This window comes from Nerophis ophidion, linkage group LG21 (assembly GCF_033978795.1).
Source record: "Nerophis ophidion isolate RoL-2023_Sa linkage group LG21, RoL_Noph_v1.0, whole genome shotgun sequence".
NCBI classification, from domain to species: Eukaryota; Metazoa; Chordata; class Actinopteri; order Syngnathiformes; family Syngnathidae; genus Nerophis; species Nerophis ophidion.
The window spans coordinates 27,966,529-27,987,180 of NC_084631.1; the positions used below are offsets into that span (position 1 = coordinate 27,966,529).

Below are 20,652 nucleotides of genomic sequence, written 5' to 3' on the forward strand. Positions count from 1 at the left end.
TCTGTGTTGGCCCTGCGATGAGGTGGCGACTTGTCCAGGGTGTACCCCGCCTTCCGCCCAATTGTAGCTGAGATAGGCGCCAGGGCCCCACGCGACCCCAAAAGGGAATAAGCGGTAGAAAATGGATGGATGGAAATTTTTTTATAAAATAGCGTTAACAAAACGTCTGTATTTTTATAATATAGCGTTATATTTTTATAATATAGCGTTATATTTTTATAATATAGCGTTATATTTTTATAATATAGCGTTATATTTTTATAATATAGCGTTATATTTTATAATATAGCATTAACAAAACGTCTCTATTAATCATGACCCCAGAAGAAAATGGGGGGGAAGGTTTTTGAAGGGAGAAGAAATTTGGCGTGACAGAGCCATATTGGACCAAAAATACAAAAACAAATCTGTCTTGAGCCGCAAAAAATTTAAAGCCATATTACATACAGATAGTGTGTCATGAGATATAAATTTAATTATGAGGACTTAAAGGAAACTAAATGAGCTCAAATATAGCAACAAATGAGGCATAATAATGCAATATGTACATACAGCTAGCCTAAATAGCATGTTAGCATCGATTAGCTAGCAGTCGTGCAGTGACCAAATATGTCTGATTAGCACTCCACACAATTCAATAAAATCAACAAAACTCACCTTTGGGCATTCATGGACAACGTTAAAAGTTTGGTGGACAAAATGAGACAAAAAAAGGAGTGGCATAAAACCCATCTTAGAAAGTCGGAGAAAGTATATACATGTAAACAAACTACGGTGAGTTCAAGGACCACCAAAATAAGTAGGACAAAACGGTACTCTCCAAATACTCGAATCAGTGAAGCATGTTTAATATAAACAGTGTGCTTTATAACAATTAGGGAGGTTTGTGTCATGTTTGTCCTCCTACAGAAACCATATTAAAACAAAAAATATGTTTTTTTACCCATATATTTTTAAAAAAGCTCCAGAGAGCCACTAAGGCGGCGCTAAAGAGCCGCATGCGGCTCCAGAGCCGCCGGTTGCCGACCCCCGGTATAGTTGAAGACTTACGGTCATCAGAAAAGATCACTGCACATCATAACGTCAAATACACTTTCCAGCTTAAAGATCTTTAAAAAAAAATATTTGACAATGTCCACCGGGCCAGGTTCAAAAGCTTAACGGGCTGCACGTAATTTTCCCAGGTCTGGTTTTGACGATCAACTTATCTTTAAACACTCTAATCTTATGTGAGTGAAGCGCATAGTTACTCAACAGCCATACATGTCACACGAACGGTGGCCCTGTGAACAACGCCAACACTGTCATAAACATGTGCCATATTTTGAAACCATACCAAACAACAATGACAAGCATATTTTGGGAGAATATTTGCACCGCAACACAACATAAACACTACAGAACAAATTGCCAGAATTCCCTGCAACACCAACTCTTCTGGGACGGACAATAAAAGCAAATACACCCAATATCCACTGTAATGATACCAAGTACAAACGTGTATCCAGTCGATACTACTATAATTACATCGATATTATTTAAGGTTACAAAATCTTCTTTTTTTTTGGAAAAGTGAAGTTAAAGTACCAATGAGTGTCACACGCACACGAGGTGTGGTGAAATTTGTCCTCTGCATTTGACCCCATCCCCTTGTTCACCCCCTGGGAGGTGAGGGGAGCAGTGGTCAGCAGCGGTGGCCATGCCCGGGAATCATTTTTGGTGATATAACCCCCAATTCAAACCCTTGATGCTGAGTGCCAAGCAGGGTGGTAACGGGTCAAATTTTTATAGTCTTTGGTCTGACTCGGCCGGGGTTTGAACTCACAACCTACCGATCTCAGGGCGGACACTCTAACCACTGGGCCACTGAGTAGGTTATAAAAAATAATATTACATTCATAAACTCAGGAAATACGTCCCTGGACACATGAGTTATTTGAATATGACCAATGTATGATCCTGTAATTACTTGGTATCGGATTGATACCCAAATTTGCGGTAATATCCAAAACTAATGTAAAGTATCAAACAACAGAAGAATAAATGATTAGATTAGATAGAACATGTTGAAACAGAAAGTAAGCAGCTATTAACAGATTATGAACAAGTAGATTAATCATTCAGTTTCTACCACTTGTTCTTAAATATGTTGACAAAATAATAGAAGGAGAAATGACACATCTCACTGGATCGGTTCGCAGCCGAGTGTGAAGCGACTGGGATGATAATCAGCACCTCCAAGTCCCAGTCCATGGTTCTCGCCCGGAAAAGAGCGGAGTGCCATCTCCGGGTTGGGGAGGAGACCCTGCCCCAAGTGGAGGAGTTCAAGTACCTCAGGGTCTTGTTCACGAGTGAGGTAAGAGTGGATCGTGAGATCGACAGATGGATCGGTGCGGCGTCTTCATTAATGCAGACGCTGTATCGATCCGTTGAAGTGAAGAAGGAGCTGAGCCGGAAGGCAAAGCTCTCAATTTACCGGTCGATCTACGTTCCCATCCTCACCTATGGTCATGAGCTTTGGGTCATGACCGAAAGGATAAGATCACGGGTACAAGCGGCCAAAATGAGTTTCCTCCGCCGGGTGGCGGGGCTCTCCCTTAGAGATAGGGTGAGAAGCTCTGTCATCCGGGAGGAGCTCAAAGTAAAGCCGCTGCTCGTCCACATCGAGAGGAGCAAGTGGTGGTTCGGGCATCTGGTCAGGATGCCATCCGAACGCCTCCCTAGCGAGATGTTGCGGGCACGTCCGACCGGTAGAAGGCCACGGGGAAGACCCAGGACACGTTGGGAAGATTATGTCTCCCGGCTGGCCTGGGAACGCCTCGGGATCCTCCGGGAAGAGCTGGACGAAGTGGCTGGGGATAGGGAAGTCTAGGCTTCTCTGCTTAGGCTGCTGCCCCCGCGACCCGACCTCAGATAAGCGGAAGAAGATGGATGGATGGAAATTAAACAATATGTTACTGCATACTGTATGTCAGTAGAGTAATTAGGAGTCTTTGTTTGTTTACTTAATACTAAAAGACAAGTTTTCGAGTATGTTCAATATTTTATTTAAGGACAAACTTGCAATATTAAACATGTTTAATGAACCGTAAGATTTTTTTTTTGTTAAAATTACGCCAATAATAAAAGAATTAGTGGTCCCCTTTATTTAGAAAAGTACCGAAATATTTTGGTACCGGTACCAAAATATTGGTATGGGAACAACAATACAACGCATTAAATCATGAAATACACACCCTCACCGCAGCGATTGTAACCTACGGGGAGGGAGGGGGGGGGGGGGGGGGGCAATTAAAGGCGTCGAAGTCCGAGGCCAGATTGAAAATCAGCTAAGGATCATCTCAGGACATGAATCGCAGGCCTTGAATGTGGAGAAGTACTTGTCTGTGTCATCACCGAAGGTCGGTGACCTAACCGCCATGTTGCGACATCAACCGTGTGAAGAAATGGGCCAACCGTCGACTTCAAAAGCCATCGCCCTGACGACTTGCTTTCACGCCGTCTGACTGAGAGCTGAGGTTTTGATGCCCTGCTTCCAGCGCGGACACACTCCACACGGTTACTGACAGAAACTCAAGTGGGCAATCAGACGCCTTTCTCTGCTGGCGTTTGCCGGTTGCCGTGGTGACGGCGACTGCTGAATTCGCCCTGGCGGGACACGCGAGCGGCGCCGCTTGAAGTCCACCGTATCTTTTAAAGAGAGTGACTCGCGTCGGGATGACTTCATATGTTAGACCAAACGCCAATCTATTAATTGTGTTCGGTTCTGCACTCCTGTTTCCATGCCAGCGTTGCATGGCGCAGAATATCCGCGGTGACGTCAGACTGCTTTTCTTGAGACATCAAACTTGTTGGGACTCAAAAGCGCCTCTGCTGGTTGCTTTCCTGTAATGCACCCCATTTTTTCTGGCTTCAATGAATTTGACATGGTTATGCTCCTCGGAGGGCCGTCCGTGGCACAAACACTCAATGCTAGGGCCCTTTAGGGTCTTCCAGGCCGAGGACTCCTAAACTGAGGAGAGAAATAGCAGGGACCCCTACTTTTATACTTTCTACAAAACCCAAAACCAGCGAAGTTAGCACATTGTGTAATTCGTAAATAAAAACAGAATACAGTGATTTGTAAATTCTTGAAAATAAGAAGGGGCGTCCATCATAACGTTGCTTCGATGGCAACATATGTTGCTCCAAAACCTGTATGTACCTTTCAGCATTAATGGTGCCTTCACTGATAGGTAAGGTAGCCCCGCCTTGGACACTAATACACTCCCATACCATCAGAGATGCTGGCTTTTGAACTTTGCGCCAGGATCAATCCGGATGGTTCTTTTCCTCTTTGTACAGGAGGACACGACGTCCACAGTTTCCAAAAATAATTTGAAATGTGGACTCGTCGGGCCACAGAACACTTTTACACTTTGCATCAGTCCATCTTAGATGAGCTCTGGCCCAGCGAAGCCGGTGGCGTTTCTGGGTGTTGTTGATAAATGGCTTTCGCTTTGTATAATACAGTTTTAACTTGCACTTACAGATGTAGTTACAAACTGTAGTTACTGACAGTGGTTTTCTGAAGTGTTCCTGAGCCCATGTGTTGATATCATTTACCCACTAACGTCGGTTTTTGATGCAGTATTGCCTGAGGGATCAAAGGTCACAGCCGTTCAATGTTACGTGCAGTATTAAAATATTGGTATGGAGAGAACTAGAGATGGCCGATATTATCGGCCGTTAAATGCATTAAAATGTAATATCGGAAATTATCGGTATCGGTTTCAAAAAGTTAAATTAATGACTTTTTAAAAACGCCGCTGTATGGAGCAGGACATAACTGGTAAAACACAGACGTTGTGTCTCTCACACACAACACAGGTGTTGCAGCACAACTGCAGCATGACAGGTTTACTGGCGACTCTTGATGACCTCATCAAACCGCCAATAGCGTAGCATAACAACAACAGGAGTGTGTTGTTGCCGGTGCTGTAGCTGTGGCTCAAAAGCGAGCTCGCTCGGTGACTGACTAACGAAACCATATCCATGGATTGGGATTATTTTAAAGTGTGTCTGACGGATAAAAAAACTGGCAATTTGCAACGACTGCAAAAAGTTGGTTATGCGAGGAGGAACCAAGACGTCTTCCATTTAATACCAACAATTTGATCTTCCACCACTTCAAGAATCATAAGGAGATACACGATGAATACAAGCGGAAGATGGATGAAAAGCAAACACCAAAAAAACAAGTGGTACCACACAGTTATCGCTTAAAGACTCCGCCGAGAAAAAACAAAAATACAAAAAAAAACACCCCAGGGCGAAAGCCCAACTTGTGGTCAGGGGCAACGCACGCAATATGGCAAAAGCTACGATGGAGTTTGGTGTTGCTTGTCTGCCCTGCAAGGCGCACACTTTGCAGCTTGCAGTTAACGGAGGTGCCCTGTCTCAACGCAGCATTTCAGAAGCTCTGGCTGACTGCTAGGCCACTTCAAGCACTCACCACTAGCTTGCAGCACATTTGTGTTACTCATACAAATACGTTAGAGTAGGGCAGATTGGTCCCGTTCATAATTTCCTGTTATACAGTATGCCAGACAGTCTTGCACTAAAGGAGGACTATGTTATTGTTTACTTTATTACTCTAGTAATCTCTGGACTGAAGCTTAATTGTTTTTGTAACTGTTGTTTTGAAGCATGTTTAAAATAAATAATGCACTTTGTGAAAGTCAAAGTATAGTATTTCCCATAGTTGTAGTGGGTATCAGGATTATCTCAGTGACAACATGTCCCAATTTCCAAACTGCTGTTTTAAGACATGTTAAAAAAAGAATGCACTTTTTGACTTCACTAATAAATATGGCAGTGCCGTGTTGACATTTTTTTCCATAACTTGAGTTGCAGTTGTTCTCTTATTTTGGAAAACCTTGTTACATTGTTAATGCATACAGCGGGGCATCACAACAAAATTAGGCATAATAATGTGTTAATTTCACAACTGTATACTGTATATCGGTTGATATCGGAATTGGTAATCACGAGTTGGACAGTATCGGAATATCGGATATCGGCAAAAAAGCCATTATTGGACATCTCTAAAGACAACCCTCGCTGTTGTGGCCCCGTAAAGAATGTGGCTCTGCACAACCAGAGCCGCTACTGCTCAAATAAACGTTAACCCCGGTGAGCTTATGGAGACTTCATGGATTGGATGAGCTACAACCAGGAAGAGGGTTTCAAAGTTGGAAACAGGAAGTGAGTTTCTAAGTGTGAGGCTGCAGGGTGGAGTGCGTGTGACTTCACACTGTAGCGGTTGGTAGAGCTCCTCCACCGCCTCTCTCCTCCGTCAAGTGCTAAGTGACAGGGCCCGCTGTCGGCTTGTGGCCAGAAGACGCCCAGCTTGACTTTGCACCTACGACCGTGGATGACTTTGTCAACTTCCTCCGCGTGTCAAGTTAAATGAAGTGCTTCTGCTCTTTCAAAAGCAAAACTGAAAGTAAACGCTCTCTGCCTTCAAGACAATAGCAATACAGTTTGTGCACGTATAGATTGGGGAAAGACCTTAACGCAGACCTCTGCAAAAATATGGCCCGTTCTGATTTTCAATCCGGCCTGCTGGACATTCTACATAATTTTTTGTACATTTAACATCAAAACTGCCACCGCCGTTATTATGTGCAGTGCTACAGTAAGTCTTGGACTATAGAAAGTACTTCAATGGTCGAAATCTGCGCTTTTGAGTGTTAAATGAGTTATTACGGTAATCTACGTCACAGCAGCTTAGAACAGGAACAAACCAGAATGGTTGAAGTTTAAAGTAGAGACGTCCGATAATATCAGACTGCTGATATCGGCCGATAAACGCTTTAAAATGTAATATCGGAAGTTATCGGTGTCGGTTTCAAAAAGTAAAATGTATGACTTTTTAAAACGCCGCTGTAAGGAGTGTGTACACAGACGTAGGGAAGTACAGAGCGCCAAAAAACCTTAAAGGCCTACTGAAACCCACTACTACCCACCACGCAGTCTGATAATCAGTTTATGTATCAATGATGAAATATTAACATTGCAACACATGCCAATACGGCCTTTTTAGTTTACTAAATCGCAATTTTTAATTTCACGGGAGTTTCTTCTTGAAAACGTCGCGTAATGATGACGTGTACGCGTGACGTCACGGACTGTTAGGAAATATGAGCGCTGCACACACACACACACAGCTAAAAGTTGTCTGCTTTAACGGCATAATTACACAGTATTTTGGAGATCTGTGTTGCTGAATCTTTTGCAATTTGTTCAATTAATATTGGAGAAGTCAAAGTAGAAAGATGGACTTGGGAAGCTTTAGCCTTTAGCCACACAAACACACGGTGATTCCTTGTTTAGAATTCCCGGAGGTGAAACTTTACTATGGATCACAGCGGTCAAGCGAACAACCGAATGTCAACCTGCAGGTTTCGGGGAGAAAATTGTGGTATAAAGTCGCTTCTTACCGGATACCAGCTGAGCTTGCCCCGTCCATAAAGCTGCCGTAGATTTCCCTAAGACATTGGCGTCAAGACACTTTTGGACACACACCTCTGTTAAACTCACTAAAACACTAGCAACACAATAGAAAGATAAGGGATTTCCCAGAATTATCCTAGTAAATGTGTCTAAAAACATCTGAATCCGTCCCAATGCAATCGCATTTTTTTTTTTTTTACTTGTGTTTTTATTTTTTTTTTGTCTAGTCCCTCGCTCTCAATATCCTTAAATACGAAACTTTCATTCTCGCTCAAATTAATGGGGAAATTGTCGTTTTCTTGGTCCGAATAGCACTTTTTGTTTTAGGCTCCCATTAAAAACAATGTGAATATGTGAGGAGCCATCACACGTGTGACGTCATCGTCTGCGACTTCCGTTAAAGGCAGGGCTTTTCTGTTAGCGACCGAAAGTTGCAAACTTTATTGTGGATGTTCTCTACTAAATCCTTTCAGCAAAAATATGGCAATATCACGAAATGATCAAGTATGACACATAGAATGGACCTGCTATCCCCATTTAAATAAGAAAATCTCATTTCAATAGGCCTTTAAAGGCACTGCCTTTGCGTGGCGGCCCAGTCACATAATCCATCCATCCATTTTCTACCGCTTATTCCCAGTCACATAATATCACATAATATAGCCATACAGGTAACACTGAGGGTGGCCGTTTAAACAACTTTAACACAATTACAAATATGCGTCACACTGTGAACCTGTCACACCGCGGTGAGGGATGTCTTGTCTTGGTTTCTTTTGTCTTGTGTATTGCATGTTTTATTTTGAAAAGTAACTCCTCTTGTTTCAGATCATTTGCCCTTCCTCTTGTGTCATCAGTCTGACGTATTCCTTGAACCCTGATTGTTTCCCATTACCCTCATGTGTCATTTAAGCCCACGCCTCCCCTTGTTGTGTGCCAGATTGTCTCGAGTTTTCGTGCCTGTCTTGCGTCTATATCCATGCCTTGCCTCGTCCCACGTTTAAATCCCTGGATCCTGAATTACCTTATTTCTATTTTGAGTTTGACTTTCCTGCTCCTCAGTAGAGGGAATTTTGCTATTTAGTTTTTTTCAACCGAAGTGGTGAGGTATTATTTTTTCCTATTATTCATTCTGTCCTCAAAATATTGAATGATTTTTTGTTAACCATTATTAGATTAAGAGTGAGTGTAGAAATATTCATAGTCATTGTTTTCTTCCTCCTGTTGGAGCATTTTGAGTTAATAAGTTTCATAGCAAATACAGCACAAGTTATAGTTTGTCTTTGATTTTGAATATTCCTCCTGTTAAGAGTGATTCTTGATTGTTCCCTTTTTTTTGGAATCTTTTTCGTCGACAGATATTGTATTAGTCTGACTCTGGAGGTGAAAGATCCGTCAAAATAAAAGCCTAACAAAGTATCCCTTCTCTGCATCTGAGTTCGATCATTTGTCCAAGCCTGACAGAACCCACACCAAACAAGAATGACAAACACATTTCAAAAGAACATCCTCACCGTAACACAACATAAACACAACAGAACGAAAACCCAGAACCCCTTGCAGCACTAACTCTTCCGGGACGCTACTATATACACCCCTCGCTACCTGCTCCCCCCACCTCAACATCCTCATGCTCTCTCAGGGAGAGCATGTCCCAAATTCCAAGCTGCTGTTTTGAAGCATGTTAAAAAAAAATAATGCACTTTGTGACTACAATAATAAATATGGCGGTGCCATGTTGGCATTTTTTTCCATAACTTGAGTTGATTTATTTTGGTAAACCTTGTTACATTGTTTAATGCATCCAGTGGGGCATCACAACAAAATTAGGCATAATAATGTGTTAATTCCACGACTTTATTTTGTTGTATTTTTTTTTATTTTTTTCAAAATTTTACCTGTCCCGGAATATCCCTAAGTAAAGCTTTAAAGTGCCTTATTTTTGCTATCTTCGAAACCACTATCCATTTCCCTGTGACGTCATACAGTGCTGCCAATACAAACAACATGGCGGTTACTACAGCAAGATATAGCGACATTAGCTCGGATTCAGACTCGGATTTCAGCGGCTTAAGCGATTCAACAGATTACGCATGTATTGAAACAGATGGTCGGGGTATGGAGGCAGATAGCGAAAACGAAATTGAAGAAGAAATTGAAGCTATTGAGCGAATTGCTATTGACGCTATTCAGCCTTAGCGTGGGTGTACCTAATGAAGTGGCCCATAGCATGGCTGCCTTATTAGCATCGCCAGTAAAATGTGCAGACCAAACAATCAGGACTTTCGCATCTTGTGACACTGGAGGAACTTAAATCCATCGATTGGTAAGTGTTTGTTTCGCATAAATCTGGGTATCTAGTTTGAAATGTACATACAGCTAGCGTAAATAGCATGTTAGCATCGATTACCATAGCATGTTAGCATCGATTAGCTGACAGTCATGCCGTGACCAAATATGTCTGATTAGCACATAAGTCAACAACATCAACAAAACTCACCTTTGTGATTTCGTTGACTTAATCGTTGCAAATGCATCTGCAGGTTATCCATACATCTCTGTGCCATGTCTGTCTTAGCATCGCCGGTCAAATGTGAAGACACTCTGGTACATTCAATGGGGGTCTGGCGACAGATTTCTTGCCAGTGGTGCAACTTGAATCCCTCCCTGTTAGTGCTGTTACACCCTCCGACAACACACCGACGAGGCATGATGTCTCCAAGGTTCCAAAAAATAATCGAAAAAACGGAAAATAACAGAGCTGAGACCCGGTGTTTGTAACGTGAAAATGAATATGGCAGGTGTGTTACCTCGGTGACGTCACGTTCTGACGTCATCGCTAAAAGACCGGTAAACAGAATGGCGTTTAATTTGCCCAAATTCACCCATTTAGAGTTCGGAAATCGGTTAAAAAAATACATGGTCTTTTTTCTGCAACATCAAGGTATATATTGACGCTTGCATAGGTTTGGTGATAATGTTCCCCTTTAATTACTGATTCCGATATCAACCGATACCGATATATACAGTCATGGAAATAACACGTTATTTTGCCTAATTTTGTTGTGATGCCCCGCTGGATGCATTAAACAATGTAACAAGGATTTCCAAAATAAATCAACGGAAGTTTTGGAAAAAAATGCCAACATGGCACTGCCATATTTATGATTGAAGTCACAAAGTCTAATTTTCTGAGGTGCTACTTGGTGAAAAAGTTTTGAGAACAACTTATCTACACAACAGAAGGATACGTTTATTGCATTTGAACTAAAGCAGGGGTCTCAAACTCAATTTACCTGGGGGCCACTGGATGCAGAGTCTGGGTGAGGCTGGGCCGCAAGAAAACTTTTTTTTTTTTAAATGTTGCATACTCCTCAGCATGTCTAGTTGTATAATGACATTTCAAATTGTATTCCTTGTGCACCGCAACTTTTTCTGTGTAAATAAGACACATCAGGGTGCCCCTGTGCTCAACAAAGAAATATTGCATCTCCCACTTTTCCTGGAATTGTCTTTGCACGTCACAAACGTTTATCTTCACTGCAGGCTTTGAAAAAGACATGTTTGGGGTTGTGGAAAATATTTGTATTTAGCTGACGCACAAAGAATAATGTCATTTCCGCAATGTGTGTCGTTCCGCTTTTCCTCCCTTCAGCAATACAGCCAGGAAAGTACCGGGATAGCGAGTGCAAAAAAGTGACGGCTCCCGGAGTGTTATCCGGCATCATATAGAAATATATGTAGTGTTCATCGTGTGAGGCAATGCAAATTAAACAATAATAAAAACAAATAACGGTTTGAATTGGTCCAGGTTATCGAGGACTGTTATTACTGACGGACAGGTGTCGCGGTGTTACTGCAGCCAAGCACGTAAGAAAACCCTCGTCTCCATGGCAACGTCTATGTAACTTTCACTCATTTGCCGCTTTTCCACTAATGCAGGGGTAGGCAACCCAGAACGTTCAAAGAGACATTTTGGACCCAAATAACACAACGCTGTCAAGCGCCATTCATATAAAAACGTGCGGGCTGCACTACCATTAAACGTTCATATTATGGTGGTGGCCGCAAAATAACGTCTCGTGGGCTGCAATGGGCCCACGGGCTGCATGTCTGAGACCCCTGAACTAAAGTGTGGATAATAGTTTTGAGAAAATAATACAACTGGAAATGAGGCGATATGTTACCACATTAGGAACTTTTGTACCCCTTCAAATAAATCCGTTATATTTTACGTGCCAAATATTATTGCACAAGGCTGCAGTGTGTCACGATGTACATTTTTGGCCATACCGCATAAGTAATACAATCCTCTTCTTGACAACTTCAGGATGCCCTGCGGCAAACACATTGAGATCATGGGAGTTGCTGTATCTAATGCTGTGACCACTAAGTGCAGTTGGTAGTTGTCTTCTAAGACAGTGGTTCTCAAATGGGGGTACGCGTACCTCTGGGGGTACTTGAAGGTATGCCAAGGGGTACGTGAGATTTTTTTTTAATATTATAAAAATATCAACAATCATAAAATCCTTTATAAATATATTTATTGAATAATACTTCAAAATATGAAAGTTCATAAACTGTGAAAAAAATGCAACAATGCAATATTCAGTGTTGACAGCTAGATTTTTTTGTGGACATGTTCCATAAATATTGATGTTAAAGATTTATTTATTGTGAATAAATGTTTAGAATTAAAGGCCAACTGAAATGAGATTTTCTTATTCAAACGGGGATAGCAAGTCCATTCTATGTGTCATACTTGATCATATCGGGATATTGCCATATTTTTGCTGAAAGGATTTAGTAGAGAACATCCACGATAAAGTTCGCAACTTTCGGTGCTAAGAGAAATGCCCTGCCTCTACCGGAAGTCGCAGACGATGATGCCACATGTTTGATGGCTCTTCACATATTCACATTGTTTTTAATGGGAGCCTCCAACAAAAAGTGCTATTCGGACCGAGAAAACGACAATTTTGAGCGAGGATGAAAGATTTGTGTTTGAGGATGAAAGATTTGTGTTTGAGGATATTGATAGCGACGGACTAGAAAAAAAAAAAAAGAAAAAAAAAGTTTAAAAAAAGAAAACGCGATTGCATTGGGACGGATTCCAATGTTTTTAGACACATTTAGTAGGATAATTCTGGGAAATCCCTTATCTTTCTATTGTGTTGCTAGTGTTTTAGTCAGTTAAATAGTACCTGATATTCGGAAGTGTACGTCCACGGGTGTCTTGACGCGCAGTGTCTCAGTGGAGTCGACGGCAGCTGTGGACGGGGCAAGCTCAGCTTTTTAACCACAATTTTCTAACCGAAACCTCCTGGTTGACATTTTGTCTTGTTTCATGTTCTCTTGACCACGCTCTGATCCATAGGAAAGTTTCACCTCCAGGAATTTTAAACAAGGAATCACCGTGTGTTTGTGTGGCTAAAGGCTAAAGCTTCCCAACTTATCTTTCTACTGTGACTTTTCCAATATTAATTGAACAAATTGCAAAATATTCAGCAACACAGATGTCCAAAAAACTGTATAATTATGCCGTTAAAGCAGACGACATTTAGCTGTGTGTGTGCGCAGCGCTCATACTTCCTAAAAACCTGTGACGTCTTGCGTACACGTCATCATTACACAACGTTTCGAAGACGAAACTCCCGGGAAATTTAAAATTGTAATTTAGTAAACTAAAAAGGCCATATTGGCACGTGTTGCAATGTTAATATTTCATCATTGATATATAAACTATCAGACTGCGTGGTGGGTAGTAGTGGGTTTCAGTAGGCCTTTAAGTTGATGATTACTTCTATGTGTATTAATCTTTATTAGGGTCCGCCAGGCCCATTGTAAAAGGACGCCAAAGGACTCCTTTTACAATGGGCCAAAGGACCTATTGAATTTTGTGCGTTTTATTCTTTCTTTATTATTCTTTATTATTCCGCACCTTCGCACCCTAATTTGACCCCCTTAACATGCCTCAAAACTCACCAAATTTGACACACACGTCGGTATGGCAAACCTTCCCAACTTATTAAGCAACCAAACCCCAAAAATCAAAATTGCGCGCCAGCGCCCCTAGGAAGAAAAAAAAAACAGACTGCTTGTAACTTCCGTTAGCAATGTCGTAGAGATGTAGGTCTCACTTAGACCTACCTTTCAATAATTGACATCCTTCAGCAAAAATCAACAGGAAGTTTGCTATTCCCACTTCAATACAACAACTGCATTCCTTTCACAATGCATTAGAGTCTCAAAATGGTGGCACCAAGGCGTCCTTATAAAATGCCCAAGCCACGTTACAACTGTTATTACTATGAAACTGATGTATAACATGTTTTTACAACTTTTTCTCTGTGTAATAATCCATCCATCCATCTTCTACCGCTTATCCGGCCTTGGGTCACGGTGGCAGCAGCCAAAGGCGGGCCCGGCCAACTCTGCTTGCAGCTTTAATTAATAATTGAATCACTTGTTTTAATTTCCAACAAGTTTTTAGTTATTTTTATATCTTTTTTACCAAATAGTTCAAGAAAGACCACTACAAATGAGCAATATTTTGCAGTTATACAATTTGATGAATCAGAAACTGATGACATAGTGCTGTATTTTACTTCTTTATCTATTTTTTAACCAAAAATGCTTTGCTCTGATTAAGGGGTACTTGAATTAAAAACAAATGTTCACAAGGGGTACATCACTGAAGAAAGGTTGAGCACCACTGTTCTAAGACATAAATAAATAGCTACTTTCTCTTTCAATTTGGAACTTTTGAAGTATCAAGCTTACCTTGATGAGACTGCTGCATCGCGGTATCGGGTTCTCCCTGGCAGGGGACTCGGAGCTGGTGAGGTATTATTTTTTCCTACTATTCATTCTGTCCTCAAAATTTTGAATGATTATTTGTTAACCATTATTAGATCAAGAGTGAGTGTAGAAATATTCATAGTCATTGTTTTCTTCCTCCTGTTGGAGAATTTTGAGTTAATAAGTTTTATAGCAGGTATGGCACAAGTTATAGTTTGTCTTTGATTTTGTGTTTTCCTCCTGTTAAGAGTGATTCTCGATTGTTCCCTTTTTTTTTGGAACCTTTTTCGTCGACAGATATTGCATTAGTCTGACTCTGGAGGTGAAAGATCTGTCAAAATAAAAGCCTAACAAAGTATCCCTTCTCTGCATCTGAGTTGGATCATTTGTCCAAGCCTGACAGAACCCACACCAAACAAGAATGATAAACACATTTCAAAAGAACATCCACACTGTAACACAACATAAACACAACAGAACAAATACCCAGAACCCCTTGTAGCACTAACTCTTCCGGGACGCTACAATATGCACCCCTCGCTACCCGCTCCCCCCCCTCAACATCCTCATGTCCCAAATTCCAAGCTGCTGTTTTAAGGCATGTTAAAAAAAATAATGCACTTTGTGACTACAATAATAAATATGGCAGTGCCATGTTGGCATTTTTTTCCATAACTTGAGTTGATTTATTTTGGAAAACCTTGTTACATTGTTTAATGCATCCAGTGGGGCATCACAACAAGATTAGGCATAATAATGTGTTAATTCCACGACTGTATATATCGGTATCGGTTGATATTGGTATCGGTAATTAAGAGTTGGACAATATCGGAATATCGGATATTGGCAAAAAAGTGTTCATTTGTCCAAGCCTGACAGAACCCACACCAAACAAGAATGATAAACACATTTCAAAAGAACATCCACACTGTAACACAACAAAAACACAACAGAACAAATACCCAGAACCCCTTGCAGCACTAACCCCCCATTCCCCCCTCTACCGGGCTTGGGTCGCGGGGGCAGCAGCCAAAGGCGGGCCCGGCCAACTCTGCTTGCAGCTTTAATTAATAATTGAATCACTTGTTTTAATTTCCAACAAGTTTTTAGTTATTTTTATATCTTTTTTACCAAATAGTTCAAGAAAGACCACTACAAATGAGCAATATTTTGCAGTTATACAATTTGATGAATCAGAAACTGATGACATAGTGCTGTATTTTACTTCTTTATCTATTTTTTAACCAAAAATGCTTTGCTCTGATTAGGGGGTACTTGAATTAAAAACAAATGTTCACAAGGGGTACATCACTGAAGAAAGGTTGAGCACCACTGTTCTAAGACATAAATAAATAGCTACTTTCTCTTTCAATTTGGAACTTTTGAAGTATCAAGCTTACCTTGATGAGACTGCTGCATCGCGGTATCGGGTTCTCCCTGGCAGGGGACTCGGAGCTGGTGAGGTATTATTTTTTCCTACTATTCATTCTGTCCTCAAAATTTTTAATGATTATTTGTTAACCATTATTAGATCAAGAGTGAGTGTAGAAATATTCATAGTCATTGTTTTCTTCCTCCTGTTGGAGAATGTTGAGTTAATAAGTTTTATAGCAGGTATGGCACAAGTTATAGTTTGTCTTTGATTTTGTGTTTTCCTCCTGTTAAGAGTGATTCTCGATTGTTCCCTTTTTTTTTGGAACCTTTTTCGTCGACAGATATTGCATTAGTCTGACTCTGGAGGTGAAAGATCTGTCAAAATAAAAGCCTAACAAAGTATCCCTTCTCTGCATCTGAGTTGGATCATTTGTCCAAGCCTGACAGAACCCACACCAAACAAGAATGATAAACACATTTCAAAAGAACATCCACACTGTAACACAACATAAACACAACAGAACAAATACCCAGAACCCCTTGTAGCACTAACTCTTCCGGGACGCTACAATATGCACCCCTCGCTACCCGCTCCCCCCCCCTCAACATCCTCATGTCCCAAATTCCAAGCTGCTGTTTTAAGGCATGTTAAAAAAAATAATGCACTTTGTGACAACAATAATAAATATGGCAGTGCCATGTTGGCATTTTTTTCCATAACTTGAGTTGATTTATTTTGGAAAACCTTGTTACATTGTTTAATGCATCCAGTGGGGCATCACAACAAGATTAGGCATAATAATGTGTTAATTCCACGACTGTATATATCGGTATCGGTTGATATTGGTATCGGTAATTAAGAGTTGGACAATATCGGAATATCGGATATTGGCAAAAAAGTGTTCATTTGTCCAAGCCTGACAGAACCCACACCAAACAAGAATGATAAACACATTTCAAAAGAACATCCACACTGTAACACAACATAAACACAACAGAACAAATACCCAGAACCCCTTGCAGCACTAACCCCCCATTCCCCCCTCTACCGGGCTTGGGTCGCGGGGGCAGCAGCCAAAGGCGGGCCCGGCCAACGCTGCTTGCAGCTTTAACTAATAATTGAATCACTTGTTTTAATTTTCAACAAGTTTTTAGTTATTTTTATATCTTTTTTTCCAAATAGTTCAAGAAAGACCACTTCAGATGAGCAATATTTTGCACTGCGATACAATTTGATGAATCAGAAACTGATGACATAGTGCTGTATTTTACTTCTTTATCTATTTTTTTTAACCAAAAATGCTTTGCTCTGATTAGGCGGTACTTGAATTAAAAACAAATGTTCACAGGGGGTACATCACTGAAGAAAGGTTGAGAACCACTTGTTATAAGACATAAATAAAAACCTACTTTCTCTTTCGATTTGGAACTTTTGAAGTATAGAGCTTACCTTGATGAGACTGCTGCGTCGCGGTATCGGGCCCTCCCTGGCAGGGGACTCGGAGCTGGAGCCCCTCTGCGCCCTCCTGGCCGGGTCCGGCTGGGTCCAGCTCCCGTTAGACAGCGGCTCTCTTCCTCGGCGCGTGTCCGGGCTCCCCGCGACTGCAGCCGGTGATGCCTTGCACGCGGCGGCCACCGGTGCACCCGCGCGCTTGCTCGGTCCAAATTCCGCCATGGTGCGTCGACTCGTACGTGCGGCTTCAGAAGCGGCGCGGCGAGGAGCCTTGCACGCAGGCTGCACACGCATGGAAAGGTGCCATCTTGCAAGGGAGGGCGGCCGGCGACTGTGAGGCGGGAGGGAAGGAAGGAAACTTCTCGCTCTCTTTCACGCCGCCCTCCTCGAACCTTTAAGAACACAACAAGTGCCCCACCTTCACAGACATCAGCTGCCAACCGGACCACCCACCTGCTGAACCTTCATCTGTACACATGTCCGCTGCTTAAAGGGCCCACGCCTGTCATAAGGAAATAGGATGTGGGATGTCGCTACGATACACGAATGTAAACATAGATAAACATTCAAATCAGTATTTCCTAACAGTTTCTGTCACGCTCTCCTAAGCGGGGCCGAGATCCAGGTAAATACTCCCATGCTTTTATTTTGAAGCAGGAAGTCAGATGATGAACACATTCAATCACATCGTTCTAGACCAGGGGTCTGGAATCTTTTTGGCTGAGAGAGCCCATCCATCCATCCATTTTCTACCGCTTATTCCCTTTCGGGGTCGCGGGGGGGCGCTGGCGCCTATCTCAGCTACAATCGGGCGGAAGGCGGGGTACACCCTGGACAAGTCGCCACCTCATCGCAGGGCCAACACAGATAGACAGACAACATTCACACTCACATTCACACACTAGGGCCAATTTAGTGTTGCCAATCAACCTATCCCCAGGTGCATGTCTTTGGAAGTGGGAGGAAGCCGGAGTACCCGGAGGGAACCCACGCATTCACCGGGAGAACATGCAAACTCCACACAGAAAGATCCCGAGCCTGGATTTGAACCCAGGACTGCAGGAACTTCGTATTGTGAGAGCCATACAAGCCAAATATTTTTAAAAGTATTTCCGTGAGAGCGATATAATTAATATATTTTTTTTTAACACTTACTACAACAATATGCGTGCATTTTTAAGAAAGACCAACATTTTTTGAGTATAATAAGTCTCTTATTCTTTTTAAAACCATTATTATTCTGATGCTAACCAAAAATAAATAAAATACTTCTTACCATTAATGCGACTTCTTGAACAGGTGCGGTAGGAACCGGATGGATGGATGAAAATGCATGAGAATGTTTTATATTTTGAACGTTATTTTTGACACTGTGATTACCAGCGGAATTATTCATTATTTACTGTGTTAAGCAATGTCAGCTAAGATGTATCTGAGAGCCAGATGCAATCATCAAAAGAGCCACATCTGGCTCTAGAGCCGTAGGTTCTCAACCTTTTTTTCAGTGATGTACCCCCTGTGAACATTTTTTTTTAAATTCAAGTACCCCCTAATCAGAGCGAAGCATTTTTGGTTTAAATACAGCACTATGTCATCAGTTTCTGATTCATTAAATTGTATAACAGTGCAAAATATTGTCTCATTTGTAGCGGTCTTTATTGAACTATTTGCAAAAAAAGATATAAAAATAACTAAAAACTTGTTATAATGGGTTGTACTTGTATAGCGCTTTTCTACCTTCAAGGTACTCAAAGCGCTTTGACACTACTTCCACATTTACCCATTCACACACACATTCACACACTGATGGAGGGAGCTGCCATGCAAGGCGCTAACCATCACCCATCAGGAGCAAGGGTGAAGTGTCTTGCTCAAGGACACAACGGACGTGACGAGGTTGGTACAAGGTGGGGATTGAACCAGGGACCCCTGGGTTGCGCAGGGCCACTCTTCCACTGCGCCACACCGTTATGTTGAAACATAAACAAGTGATTCAATTATAAATAAAGATTTGTACACATAGAAGTAATCATCAACTTAAAGTGCCCTCTTTGGGGATTGTAATAGAGATCCCTCTGGAGTCATGAACTTAATTCTAAACATTTCTTCACAAAAAAAGAAATCTTTAACATCAATATTTATGGAACATGTCCACAAAAAATCTAGCTGTCAACACTGAATATTGCATTGTTGCATTTCTTTTCACAGTTTATGAACTTACATTCATATTTTCATGAAGTATTATTCAATAAATATATTCATAAAGGATTTTTGAATTGTTGCTATTTTTAGAATATTTAAAAAAAATCTCAAGTACCCCTTGGCATTCCTTCAAGTACCCCGAGGGGTACGCGTACCACCATTTGAGAACCACTGGTCTAGAACAGTGGTTCTTAACCTTGGTGGAGGTACCGAACCCTTCTTAGTGAAAAATAAAATGTTTTTTTTTTTTCAAATTCAAGACAAAGTTATGTGTTTTTGGTAACACTTAAGTATGGAGAACATATTCTATGTAAAAAAAACTTCATTTAGAGGTTTTTGGACACTAGAGGAACCTATTCTAAGTAACAAAGACTTAATTTGGAGTTATTTGGTTAGCGTTAGGGTTAGAGGGTTAGGGTTATAATGAGGCCATACCGAATAAGGCATTAGTAAGTACTTAATAATGACTAGTTAAGAGCCAATATGTTACTAATTTGCGTGTTAATAAGCAACTAATTAATGGTGAATATGTCCAACATAATAAAGTGTTACCATGTTTTTTTACTGGTGCACAAAATGAACCGTGCATGAACATCACTTGGTTCAAAGAACAAAACCGACACTAAACTCACACTAGACTGCATAAACTCACAAGAAATTACACACCTGCAAATTAGTGTGACTTCTGCTGTTGCCGTATCCGTAGTAGCCGATAGGCAGAAGTTTTTATTGAGACGATGAGTCGGGTGTGTTTTGACCTCTGCCGAACCCCTGAGGCCGACTCACCTAACCCGTAGGGTTCGATCGAACCCAGGTTAAGAACCATTGGTCTAGAAGTCTTCCACGGGGGGTCTGACTGTGGTGATGAATGAATGGTCAGCGCCTGAGAGCTGCGGCCTACCACCATGACGTTGAACTACCTTCCCTCTGTTGCGAGATATCTCGAGATGTATGTTGTAATATGTATATGTGCTTAGATATGGAGGATTTTTCTCACTACAAAATGGGCCCCCTTAGGATCCCAGTCTGGATTGTATTTTTTTTACTCATCCTTCCCCAGCGTTTACCTTTTTCCCATCTTTTACGGGGCGCCTTTTGGCGACCCATCAGCGTTCTTGTTCTGTAACCCTGTACACTGTTTGTTTGTCTAATCTTGAACAGGTTTGTGCTGAAAACAAAGTTTCCTTGTACTTGTTGCAATAACAATGAAGACCTGCCTACCTAGTGGGTTTCCAGAGGTACTCTAAGGCAGTGGTTTTCAAATGGGGGTACGCGTACCCCTGGGTGTACTTTAAGGTATGCCAAGGGGTACGTGAGATTTTTCA

The 20,652-nt window shown here is 41.5% G+C and overlaps 1 protein-coding gene across 3 annotated transcripts in view; it reads right to left on the bottom strand.

The window, feature by feature from the left end:
- The window catches only part of LOC133539983 (inactive phospholipase C-like protein 2), a 92,797-nt gene extending 75,181 nt beyond the window's left edge, over positions 1 to 17,616 (bottom strand). Inside the window, exon 1 of one of the 3 annotated variants that reach the window (XR_009803519.1) lies at positions 17,123 to 17,616. Coding sequence is in view for 1 of the 3 variants with exons in the window: in XM_061882416.1 (XP_061738400.1) it covers positions 17,123 to 17,419 (297 nt within the window). In the remaining 2 variants the exon portion in view is untranslated. Of the gene's footprint in view, positions 1 to 14,280; positions 14,328 to 17,122 lie in introns of those variants that run through there. The other 2 variants (XM_061882416.1, XM_061882417.1) reach the window with 2 other exon arrangements.
- Between the last annotated feature and the right edge of the window lie 3,036 nt (positions 17,617 to 20,652).